Raw genomic sequence first — 13096 nt, forward strand, 5'->3', positions numbered from 1 at the left:
TAAATGCATGGGACCTATAAAGAAGAACTCCTTTACTGTACATATGACTCAGCCGTACCCTCAACTAAAAACGTCAAAAAAACGCAGTAGCACGATTCCAGACGATCGAGCAAGTTTGGCAGCTTTGGGACATCATACTATACCAAATAAAAAAATCTTTTGCCAACGCGCAGATCTACGGTGACGCGCGCACTGACCAGAAACCGGAGGTTTTTGCCTATTATAGTAGCCAACACGATGCTTCGTTTTGACCCAACCTCGAGGGGATGTTACACGGGCAAACTTGCCACAAATTACACTCATGCAGAGCAACGCGGTTATGAAATAGCCAACAAAAGCAGCCATAAATGTACCCACAACCAGTGGTACCCCCCTCCCAATTTTTTCCGAGGATTGGGGAATGACTTAAATTAAAAATTGCCCGACAAGGGAAATTTGAAAAATGGGGGCACCGCGATAAAGTGGGCGTTGTTCTTGAGAGAGATGTACATGTACATCTTGCATCCTTTAACGTACACCAGAACAGCGTCATCTAAAAGCTTCTGCACTTAGTCTCTTTTCAGCACTATTTAAAACATTTTGTTTTTTAGGAGGTTCGGTGGTAAAATACCTGAAAATTTGCCTTTGATGATCCAATAGCCAATTCCTCCATCTCAAAATGGAGGGAGATTATATACCCCCCCCCCATTCCCTGTGATATGCGCCCCTGAAACCCAACCCAGCCCCCCCCCCCAGTTGGCCAATTATTTTTTTTTTCGGTTTAAAAACAATACCAATCCAGTGAGTCGTAGGACTCATAATGATTGATTTACAAATATGAAACCATTAAATTATTAATAATTAAAATTCATTCAAAAATTTACAAATTTCCAAATGAACCAAGTACGACAACCACGAAAACAATGACGCCGATGCCAACAACAAACAAATGTATTGCACTTAGGAGGAGCAAGTTAATTGTCAACCAAAAGGATAAAAATCACTAAAAAAAGATTAATGGCATTAATTATTTTGACCATGTGGGCGACTACCGACTTTTCGTTTCTGGAAGTACGGCAAATTGGGTTACAGGGACCACGATTGCTTGTAAGAGGGCAGAAAATTTGGTAAGGAACTGGAGGGAGTAAAGATGTCTTGAGTTCATTAAGGTTCTGGCAAATTTTTTCTAATATTTAATTTCGCCGATGTTTGAATGATGGTATGTTAAGGATTTAAAGGGCAAGTGAGTATTCGAAGTAAATATTGTAACCTTGAATAATTCGACATGCACGTCTTTTTACGTTCACTTCGGTCAGATTGTTGAATTGTGAGAGCAGATGACCAGGATGGTGAGGCATACTCACGTAAAGGTCTAATATATATGAGATAAATGATCAACAGTCATGAGTCGGGCATGGAATGTTGTTTAAGATACATGTACCAAGTACATGTGTACATGTACATACAAACGTTTGGCAGCAAGACTTGTATTTACATCCGCACGTCAACGCTGCGCGTATTCAAGTCACTCATTTGGACACTACTGTTGGGCTAACGTCGCTAAACCGTTGGACCCAAACACTGCCTAAAAATATACATGTACTTTGGACAAATAGGTGCTCACAATCTGCGATGTTATCATTTTTTATTCACGACTCTAACAATTTTGAACAACTTGAACACTATCGACACATAAGCTAAGCGTTGGGGCCACCTATATGGGAGAATTGTGTAACGTCACCAACCAAGCGCCTAGGCTGCACACCTCACTGGGCCAAAGGCGTTTAGGTGACCCAGCCATAACCCCTATTGCCCAATATAAAATGCGTCAAGGCAACGTTGGCCCAACAGACGTGGTTTGCTTTCTGTGAAATTGGACCTGTTTATTCACGACGCTGGTAACGGCACGATGGCCGTGAACGGAACAGAAGTTGAAATGGCCGACACCTGTAGTACCCAGCAAACTGATGATCTGAAGGCTGACATCATCGAAGGCAAGGAGATCAATACTGAGGAGCTCTCCTTTCCCAACCCTGAGCGTGGCCGGACAGGGATGAAGAAAACTAGCCGGTCCAAGCCGGCCCGTGATCTGGTGTACGCTCTCGAGGACATTCCTCCGTGGTACACTACCATTCTGCTAGGGCTGCAGGTAAAAATCACGAAGAGAGTAGCCTTAAATTGCAAACGTTAATCACACAGTCGCATATGTTGTGAATGTGACGGGTCATTCACTTTGTTTTGATTTCAATCATCTTTGCAATTTCCTGGTCAACAAGCTTTCTTGAATGAAAGCAACGATGCTTTGTAAATTAAAGCAACTGATTAGCATTCATAACACTGTATAAATTAGACGGTCAGTTAAGGTCTAGAACAAACGCACGAGGGTCTGATGTTCAAATGTTCTCATGTCGGTTGGTATTTATCATAGATCGCAATGCAAAGTATTGGCTCGCTTGCCCCTTGGGAAAAGCACGAAGGGGATAAATTAAACGGGGTTACAATTGAAAAGGAAACCTTGGTCAACTGTAAGCTTTAACTTAACGAAGAGATTTGGCAAGTGACTTTCCCTGGTGGCTTGTAAGGGCCATTGTGGTTATGCACCCGTCCGACCTATAGTGCACACGGTATGACCACGGAGACTACACTTAATCTTTGAGGGTTTACTCTGTGGTGTATAACACAATAGCAAATACATTATTGTACGGAACTCCCCTTTGACTGTGAGCAAGCCACCGTAGGGGTCAACGAGTCAAACAGTTCAGGGATTTAGACTTGGCAAGTGCGTGTACCAAGTGTCGGGGTTTTTCCCAACAAGGTAGATTTCAGTTACTGGGGTTGTATTTGTATCGATGCATGACTTGAAATGTTGACGGCGAGATTCGTGAGGCGATCGAGATGCGAGACGGCTGACATAGAACACCATATGTCGGGGGCGGGACCTGCCTTTTTTGAGAGAGAAGTTGGGAATTAATTTTCCCTGGACAATAATGTGTATAATTTCCACTGTAAACGAAAAGAATTAAAGAGGCGTAAATTAAACGGGAAAAACAAAAGAAATGAAAAAAATGGATGATAAACTTGCCACTTTTCAATAAAATACCACAAACTAGTGCCACTTCAATGTCACTTCAAATCTTGAATGGTTTGTTAGACTACTGCCGTTAAGTCCCCTCGAGAGAACCACGCCCCCTTTTCCTGCCACCGCTTTTAAATTAAAAGTATTTCTCAATTCGCAGCATTTCACGACGAATTTCGGCAGCAACGTTTCCACAGCGTTCATTCTGGCTCCATATCTCTGCGTTTCTCATGATCCCGTTACCATGGCAAAGATCATTGGTACCCTGTTTTTCGTTACCGGTATGGTGACCATCTTGCAGACCACCCTTGGGGTAAGGTACGAGTTATGACGCGGTTTAAAAGGGAGTACATTCAACATTTAGATGTTACTATTCGACATTATTAAATAAAATTTAGGATTTGAACACTTTACATTGGGAGCGACTGGGGGAAGTTCTTTATGAGGGTAGAAGTATTCGCCCCCAGGACTCCGACTACGCCACTGGTATTCAACACCACTGATGGTGAATTTTAGTCTTCAGAACATTTCAAAGTTCTTTACATGGTTATCCTGTCATCCAGTAGCGTAGCTAAGATTTTACTAAGGGCCGGCGACAATTTAGACCCGGTTTGAAAAGGCCCCCCCCCCCGTAAGCTCGCCCTGTGGCAAAAAAACCTTTCATACCGGCTTGGCTACCGGCCTGGGACGCTGGACTAGTTGTTGATGTCAAATTTTTCCATCCTGGGATCTATTGTTTGGAAGTACTGGTACATGTAATCTATCCCAGAAGGAAGCGGCTTGTGGTTTTTAATCCTTTAGCTCTATACAATGTTTACACTAATCCGCTTAGACCCCTGTTCATCCGCGGAAGCATGGTGGGGGCAGGCCTTTCATCAGGGACTTTGAAATGCCGATGTGCAGACAGGCCTGATACCGGCTTGGAGTAGCCTGCATACCGGGCAGGCATTATACAGGGTGGGCTACCGGGGGTCCTTTTCAAACCGGGTCTATATGGTCGCCGGCCCTAGGGGGGGGCACAAAGGGGGACCAGCATCTTAGGGGGGCACCAGCATCCTAGGGGGGCACCAGCTTTGTGTGGTTTTTAGGGGCAAGTTTTTGTTAGCCTTGTTCAATATCCATTCGTCCGTTTTCTCAAGTGGGGGGGTGGGTACATGGGGGCATCGAGGATTTGTGGGGGGCACGTTCCCCCAGCCCCCCCCCCCGGCTACGTCGCTGCTGTCATCACTGAAGTTACAAAATAGTAATTGAACTACAAACCAAGCATTTTTGAAGGCAGTGGCAAAGCCGAAGCTTTTTCCAATGATATACCTAGGGCTATATTTTAGTCGTTTTGCCATTCATATACCAGTGGTGTTGCAGATGGGCTTATAAAGACAGGCTTAATCCCCAAACAACCACTTAACCCCCGGTCACTCTTCTACTGACCAGCGCAGCCACCAAGCCGGAAGTCAGAGCCGGCCTTTGAATGCAAAAGTGTAAAGTTTACACTGTAGACGTTGGCAATGATATTAGGCCTATTGTTTCGAGTTACATGCATTACAAACGTCGATCCTTGTGTTAACTTTTTCAAAAAAGCAATGTTCTTTTCCTACTGACCAGACTCCCTATCATCCAGGGAACAACTTTCGCTTTCCTCGTCCCGACATTTTCCATTCTGAACCTACGAGGAGAGTGTCCCCCGGCGCCCACAGGTAGGATATGTCTCCCCGACTTCCAGCACCTGCCTAATTACCTACACACCCACCCAACCTGCCATTCACCGACCCACCCACAGTCCACTGACACTATAGACAAGATAAGACCATATCATCCCATTCCGTACCGTACCATGCATGCCTGCCTGCCTGCCACGCCGCCCCGCACCTCGCCGTACTATACGCCACACCATACGCCATAGCATACCATACGGTATGTCGATGTCTCCCACAAGATTGTATGCCAAACTGTGTTCAGCGCAATCTCGTAGCCCAAGCTGTGTTGCGTGGCTTTGCTCCAGCATTCTATACAGTTTCAGCGTCACTTCAATACGATTTTTCACTACCTGCAGATAATTCCACAATGGAAGAGACAGAAGCAGCCGAAGACGAATGGCTAGCAAGAATCAGAGAGGTAGGAATTAATAAAAGAGGCAGTAAAAGGTGAGCGGTGGGCAAATCTCTTAATCGGTTCTCGTTTTTTTTGGTTGAAATCATTATTTCTCATTACTTGTCAATTTGGCATCGTCGTGTGCTTGATAAAAGTGAAGTCGCGTGCGAATGTTTTGTGTTTGGAGCTTGACCATGTCTATGCAGGTTACAAACACATGCTGACAGCAGCCATAGCCATAACTATGGAACATGTTTCTGACACAACCTCTCACAGCAACAGGTAGGAAAACAGTGTGTACTTTGGGGTTTTCACCTTTTTTCTCTGACGTTTCCAGAAAAGTTGTAAGCCAATAGTGCAATATTAATTGGTCCAAAGTCTACATGATGCTAAACGCAGTTCAAGTTTATGCTGTCGTTTTGTCATTGTTTTTTCCTCGCGGAGCGGGTGGAATTTCGCCAGAGTTGTATATAGAGAAAGTGGCATTACTGCTCCGAGTGGAAACAAAAGAGGGAGTGTTTGGAATGAAAATGGCGGTCCTTTGGTATGCGGTTCGTAAGTGTGACGTCACTTCTGTTTAAACCACGCCCACTGCACATGCACTGCACATAGAGTTACGTGCATTGGTCACCGTTTACATGGAACCGGAAGTTAACAAATCGGATTCACCTCGTAGGCGTGCAAGTTTGGCGCGGGGCACGCTGAGTACATGCAACGAAATTATGCAGGAATGTATGGTCTTCGTGCGTGTGCCGAATGCGTGCAGGAACCTGGTTAGAAAACTTCTCACCAGCCTGTCTTTGTTTCGCCGGTGTGGGTGTACTTCAAATTACTGCTTGATGCATGCACTGGCGCATACACCTGTTACTTTTGTTTCCAACAATGATGACACTTAATATGTATGTTGTACGGCTCTGAATTTCGCAGATCCAGGGCGCCATCATGGTGGCTTCATGCATCCAAGTCGTAATTGGCGCGACAGGCATCGTTGGTATTATGCTGAACTTCATTGGTCCCCTCGCTGTCACATCCACCATCACACTGATTGGTCTGTCGCTTCACCAGGCGGCCGCGGATAAGGCAGGCAAACACTGGGGTATTGCCGTCATGTAGGTGTAGTGTTAAGCACAGTCAAAGTTAGACGGTTCGATTTTTATGATTATCACTTATCATTATTGATATTTTCCCAAAATGTTATATACATGCATTACTATGTTATTCTTTTACCCTTAACCGTATCCAATTATCTTTTTTACATTTTAGGACCATGGTGTTTATCATTCTATTCTCGCAATATCTGCCCGAGATTGGCATACCAGTTTTGAGCTACAATTCCCGGAAGAAGTGTCACATGACTAGATTCAACCTCTTTAAACTGTTTCCGGTGAGAAATTGCACTCTTCACTGGGTACAGGGCCAAATCAACACCTACGAACACCGTAGTCCGATCAATACCGAAAAGAGGGTGGAAATACGCTTCATTCTGGTGGCACGTAAAGTGACTGGTACACTTAACCAGGGTTATTTTACCGTGATAGTTTCAGAGCAATGGGAAAAAAATTAAATCAAGCCAGCTTTGTGTACCAAATCAATTTTTAGGCCTCTCCTTTACATTTTAATAATTAGGAAAAAATCATCTTTGGCTGTATCCATCCACGTCTTAGATATGAACGTTCGTTAGCTGCCAAAAGCCCACGAAAAGACGGTGACATGTTTGAAACAACGAAGCCTATCTTGTGCCTGCATGGTTTTACTTACCCGTTTCCAAGTTACAAAAGACAGCGTTGTTACTACTCAATGTGACAGCCACTCGCTTGTTGACATCTTTTCAAAGATAATTCTGGCTGTTGCTCTTGCCTGGCTGTTTTGCTTCATATTCACCGCCACCGGCGTGTTCCCCGACGACCCCAGTGTGTACGGGTACGCCGCTCGAACCGATCTGAACAGCATGGTGCTGGACCGCGCGCCTTGGTTTCGCTTCCCGTATCCAGGTAAAAGAGCGATCGTTAATGTAAACATATCATTTAGGTCAGGCCAACGGTTTGATTACTTAGATTTCGAACCCGCCGTCTCCGAAAATTCAATTTTTTGGACAAAAAAGAAAAAAAATTGACATTATTTTTTCCTGTTTAGTCTTAAAAAAAATTGAGTACATTTAACTGTGTTCCCTTCCCAACCCTCGATAAGTTAGTTGCGGAGGGTAATGGCACTGACGAGTGATTTATTATTTCGCCCTCCGACACTGGAAATTTTCACGCCATGTTAGTAATCCAGTGAAATAAAAAGAGTGCTGGCCTTACAAATCGGCTCCACGTTATGGCTAACCTATCAGAACTAATCGTGTATCAAAACATTAACTGTCGAAATTATGATAGGAACAATAGTGATCCAATGTGTCAAGCAGCCCGAATCTACAGGTCTGCATCGATTACATGTATCAAGAGTTTTTCCTGTAGGCCTACATGTTGAAAGTAATAGTATGCAAAACTATCATAGCCGGCTCAGAATAGTAAACAGAAATTTAATTTGTACTTTTTGATACAGTACTCAAATTTAATATGTTTCTCATCCAGAAAATGAGGGCCATCATGCGGCCCGGTAAATTAAATCCCACGCATTTTTAAGAGCTGGAAGTGTTTGTTGCTATAAACAGGTCAATGGGGCACACCCACCGTGACCGTGTCCAGTGTTCTTGGCATCACAGCCGGCGTGTTTGCTTCCATCGTCGAGTCCATTGGTGACTACTATGCTTGCGCCAGACTGTCTGGTGCCCCACCCCCTCCCCAGCATGCTATCAATCGGGGTGTGTTGATGGAGGGCATTGGGTGCATACTGGCCGGGGCCTGGGGATCCGGAAACGGAACTACGTCACACAGTGAGAACATCGGGGCAATAGGACTCACAAAAGTACGTTGATGTGTTTAAAACCTCGTTTCTTTCTCTTTTATGTTCTTTTGGTCTTTTCAAGAACTTGATAGGTCTACAAGGGCAATTTTTGACGTCGCAAACGACATGCACTGCTCCTCAAACCATATCACTGGAATTTTCCAGTTCAGCATATAACCTATTATTAATCCGTGGTTATCACCAGGTCGGCAGTCGAGTAGTTGTCCAGGTGGCAGGCTGTATCATGATGCTTACCGGACTTCTTGGAAAGTTTGGTGCCTTGTTTGCCAGTATGCCAGAACCAATCGTTGGTGGCGTCCTTTGTATCACCTTCGGTGAGCTTTTCCAGATTTCTTTTTTCTAGTGCAAAAAGTCTTTTTTTTTTCGAGTTAACGACACCCAGAAAGTGCGAAATAAAACTGAACTGTTTTACAGGATCAAGACTTGGAGTATAGCAATGATTGAATGTCTTTGCAATCATTTCGATTGACATCTGTATTTAAGGTATAATAACAACAAAAATAACTTTTATTTTTAAGGTATGGTAACAGCAGTAGGGTTGTCCAACCTCCAGTTTGTGGACCTCAACTCATCCCGTAACCTCTTCGTTCTGGGCTTTTCTACCCTGATGGGCCTTGTGGTGCCGTACTATCTCGAGCAGAATCCAGGCCTACTGAAGACCGGTAACAACTTTCACGTTCAAAACAAGAGCACAGTAATTGTGATGATCGTTTTTAGCACTCCACACTGCTTGGTATATCGAGGCATTTGTTAAATACATGTATTGCCTTATGCAAGTTATTTCATGGTCTTTGGTTTCATACATACCACAGTTTTCATCAAGTTTATTGCCGACTAGAATTTAGAAATCGTTTTGAGTTCGTTCTAGAGCTTGATAAAGTGTAACTGTGCTCAACTTCTGCAGGTTCTGCCGAATTAGATCAAATAATTTCGGTTATGCTCACCACGGGTATGTTTGTCGGCGGATTCCTAGCAATTCTTCTGGACAATACCATACCGGGTAAGTTACCATTCGAGGATACGGTAATGATATGTTTTCGATATCTAGGCCTAATTCGTGGGAGAGGAGGAATTAAAAAGAAATCTTAATCAACGATCAAAAGATTTTGACGGCCATTCGTTTAATACCGATTGCTACCCATGCAGGCACCGACAAAGAACGAGGAATTCGGTCCTGGCGAAAACATGTCACCGGTGACGCCAGGGATGAGGAAGAAGGAGCCGCGCAAGAAACAGGCAACGATGTAGAAGGTGGTTGTGAAGATCAATATTTTGAGCTGAGCGAGATGAAGGCTCCCGATGACCTGCTGGCGGACGTCCCGATAAAAACCCCACCGACGCAAACTGCTTTGCCAGCCAGTTACGACTTACCCTTGGTTATGCCGCTCGTTCGGCGTTGGGCTTGTTGCCGTTACCTGCCGTTCAGCCCCACTTTCCGGGGATTCAAGTTTGGTTGGATTACAAAGACGTGCAGGAAAAAAGAATCGTCAGGTTAGAAGGCTCAGACATACAACCAACTGGGTCATATCCACTTTCGGATTGTTGGGAGGTGCAAGTCAGTTCTTTTCCTTCCACTGATAAAATTCTTGAAGACCGGCTGGTGTGTAGGTCTCATTTTTCCACCGTTGCAGGAGGGGGAGAGTAGGGAATCTTAAGCTTGAGGCTTAAGTGTTAGAGGTGATATTGGCTGTAGCGTTTGGCTGATGGAGACACAACATGGGCGTGAATCCGGGCAGATGGGGGTTACATATATATCCCCCCCCACACACACACACCTTTTTAGAGGGGGGATGGCTATTAAATCATTCCCCCAGTTTTCGGGGTGAGCAAAAAAAATAAAGCGGATCGTGAAGAATTTCTCAGACTCCTAACAACTAAAATGCATAAAATATCACGTAAAACAGGGAAATCATTTTTAAAAAAAGTCAACAATACGCCATTCTGAACACAAGTTATAAAAGCACATCAACATCACGAGCATCGACCTCTGTATAGTCACGTGGTGTAAACCCCCCCCCTGGCGTTATGACTTTCATGACTGGGCAAGTTATCCCCACACACACACACACACTGCCCCACCTTTCCTCGTTCTCCTCCAACATCCGGTACAAATGGTTCAAATTTATGCACTGCACGACAACACTTGTTTTGTAGCCGTAATTAATGATTTGATCAAAGAGTAAAAGTTCAGTGTTATCTATCCGGTTCGTAAGTGTGACGTCACTTCAGTTGAAACGGCGCCCACTGCACATGCACTGCACCTAGAGTTACATGCAGTATTGATCGCCGTTTACATAGGACCATGGAACCGGAAGTTAACGCTCAATTTCAGCGATCGTCCAATGGGAGCTTGCAAATCGTGACGCGTCTGCCTTTGTGACGAAGTCACTCACGAACCGGATACTGCTGTGAAATATCGACAAGAATATAATATCCAATCAGTGCTCTGAAATATGGGATTGGCTACGCAGCCCTTCTGTATTTCACTGCTGTAAAGTATTTCCCTAGATGCAAAATTAATGCTCATGTCTAAGTTGGTCTTAAGTTATCAGCCTTTACCGATGTTATCCATTGTATCTCCTATTTCGTTTACAATTATTTTTACAAATTTGTATTTTGTGTAGCGTGCGAGATTTGGCACAAACTGTTTACTTTATTCTTTAATTCTCTTCGTCTTGTGTTTTGCTTCTATTGGAAACATCCAGCACAGCCGCCTTTTCGTCAGGATTTTTTTTTAATTCGACCTTCTGCGGCGTTACCGGTACCCATTTTACTCGATCTCAAGAAACAATCAACCAGACGAGGTTAAAGGTCATGGCCTTGGCCTTATAATAATGTATGAGCAAATCGCAACGTTTTAACGTCACGATAGTCGTGGATTGCCTCTGAATGACACAGTGACTTTTATTGAAATATATATATTAACCATCGTGTATTTTGTGCTTCAATACTTTTATTAAAATCAAAGTTATAGTCACACAGAGTCATTGTACTGTCACCTCAATTGTCAAAGGACTTTGGCAGTTTGAAAACCTGCGAAGTTCCCACGATGATGGGACGTAGATGAGAACATCTTTGACATGTTTTGTGACTGTCACTCGCCGGTACTGGTTAATACTAAAAAAGAGTGATAAAATATAACTTGAATGCCTTTTTAGAAATCATTATCAGCTAAAAGAAACAGTGTGTGCATGTGTGGCTGCAGGTCTGATCATTATTACGCTTTTACCCTTTAGCTTTTATTCTCATTGCAGGAAGTAATTAGATTGCATGTAAGATTGTGAGCTTGTATTTCTGTGAAATGAATGGATGAAAACGGGTCTTCAAAACGCTTTCCGAGATGATTTTTGCCATAAGCGTGGATTTTGGTTCTACTTACATTGTGATATCATCTTCGGAAACAAATTTCTCCACTTAAAAACTACACAGCAGAACTGAACGAATTGCGTGTATGTCTCAAAGACGTTTCAAGACAGTGACTCTTTTTCTTCGCCTTTCACCCCTGCGGAGTAAGTTCGATTCCCGGCCCGTCTAAGTGCATATAGATTGGGTTTTTAGCCCGTACTTGATTCCGTTGAGTTTTACCCTGGGGTTTTTATCCCATCTCTGAAAGTGCTTCTCGCTGCCTCCCATCCACCACACACCATAATTTCTTGAGACGCTGCTTTGACGGAGTAGCCGATCCTCAAGATGAATTTTTCTTTATTGTTTTGAAGTCAAGAAATCTACCGTTGCCATTCGTGACAATTTACTGCCGATTGCAGCCATAGAAAAGTTTTCCACTTTTATTTTTTTAATATTTTTTTCATCATGCGTACGTGCAGTACCGGGGGTACCATTTACATTCGAATGACCCTGGTTAAACTGTTTTTGAAATATCACATATTACCGTTGGTTGCAACTCATGGTCAATGACATCTCGTAGATTTATTTTAAAGGGCAAACTTTTTATGCTTACAACGGAAATCAGCTAATGGTAACCACTATTGCGAACCTGTCCCCCTAATGTCGTCCAGTACCCCCTTTCTTCGAATGGCACCTACGCCTGAACTTAGAGGCCATCTTTTTTTTAACTTTACTTAAAAACACAAAACTTGGTCCACCGTAACTAAGATTATGCGCTGAAATTGGTCCTCGTAAAAATATTGAACCATTTGTAACACCTCAATACCGAAACGAAATATTCACACTTACTTAGGTTTTGTCACCTCCGTAAAACCCTGCCCTCCTTTTTTCTGTTGCTGGGAGTCGGTGGCGGGGATCTTCCCAGGCCAAAACTTTAAGTTTGTTGGAACTAGTCTAAAACCCGTTGGAGTGTAGCTGATGTTCCCAGAGCCAAGCTATAGGCAAGGGAGCAGGTCCGTGTTGGAGGAAATGTACCGCCGATGGATTACTCTCTATGAACACAATTGAACATGCAAGGAATACACCTTGACAACAGGATTGTCGGCACAGCAAATGTGGTGATGATTTATTCAACAATAATCACGAAATATGCAGTGATAATTGGGGCTAGATTAGCTTCGCGTCCTCGTCCATTCGAATCAAAGAATCTCCGTTTTTCCGTCATTTCTCCTTAACATTAATGACAGTCATTTATAGTCAAAACTTTACACTTTGCAGTATGTAACTGGGGCCTGCGCTGGCAGACTACTGTACATGTAAAGAAACTTTAAATTGTTTTCAATGCTAAATGGGTACATTGTTTAATGAGCTGCTTTATTTCTCCCCATTAAGTCCTCTCTGAGCGATTTGGACGTTGCCGCTCTCTTAAAATCTCATTTTTATCAAACATAATGGATGCACAAAATGTACTGTGATGCAACCTTGACTCTGTAAATGGGACATTTAATAACTGGAAGGCAAAAGCCCCGACCATTAGCATTAGTGAGAAAGTACTCCAGGGCCATAACCCACCATTACAGGGAAGCGCAGTTTGTTACCGGGGGTAGAAAGGCTATTTTTAACGATTAGAAGGACCTTTGATGTCCAACAATTACAATATGCAATCTCCAATTAAATTGTTAAACTTTTATAAACTGTTTT

At 43.4% G+C, this 13096-nt stretch overlaps 1 protein-coding gene across 1 annotated transcript; it reads left to right on the forward strand.

The window, feature by feature from the left end:
- Nucleotides 1-1663: 1663 nt before the first annotated feature.
- On the forward strand, nt 1664-11033 carry LOC110976237 (solute carrier family 23 member 1-like). Its single transcript, XM_087139419.1, has 12 exons — nt 1664-2128; nt 3216-3373; nt 4658-4749; nt 5106-5167; nt 6071-6252; nt 6407-6527; nt 6978-7134; nt 7797-8050; nt 8235-8364; nt 8569-8712; nt 8955-9050; nt 9197-11033. The coding sequence occupies exons 1-12, from the start codon at nt 1889-1891 to the stop codon at nt 9544-9546; spliced, it is 1986 nt and encodes a 661-aa protein (XP_086995545.1). The 5' UTR covers nt 1664-1888; the 3' UTR covers nt 9547-11033.
- The last annotated feature ends 2063 nt before the right edge of the window (nt 11034-13096 follow it).

This window comes from Acanthaster planci, linkage group LG07 (genome assembly GCF_054643075.1).
Source record: "Acanthaster planci isolate LZ-2023a linkage group LG07, COTS_SCS, whole genome shotgun sequence".
In the NCBI taxonomy this organism is placed as follows: domain Eukaryota; kingdom Metazoa; phylum Echinodermata; class Asteroidea; order Valvatida; family Acanthasteridae; genus Acanthaster; species Acanthaster planci.

What these genes read in the sequence shown, in the direction of transcription:
- LOC110976237 (XM_087139419.1), top strand. Translation starts at nt 1,889, where the DNA reads ATGGCCGTGAACGGAACAGAAGTTGAAATGGCCGACACCTGTAGTACC. An exon ending in GGGCAATAGGACTCACAAAA is followed by an intron (nt 8,051 to 8,234) that starts GTACGTTGATGT and finishes GGTTATCACCAG; the next exon opens with GTCGGCAGTCGAGTAGTTGT. An exon ending in TCCAGGCCTACTGAAGACCG is followed by an intron (nt 8,713 to 8,954) that starts GTAACAACTTTC and finishes CAACTTCTGCAG; the next exon opens with GTTCTGCCGAATTAGATCAA.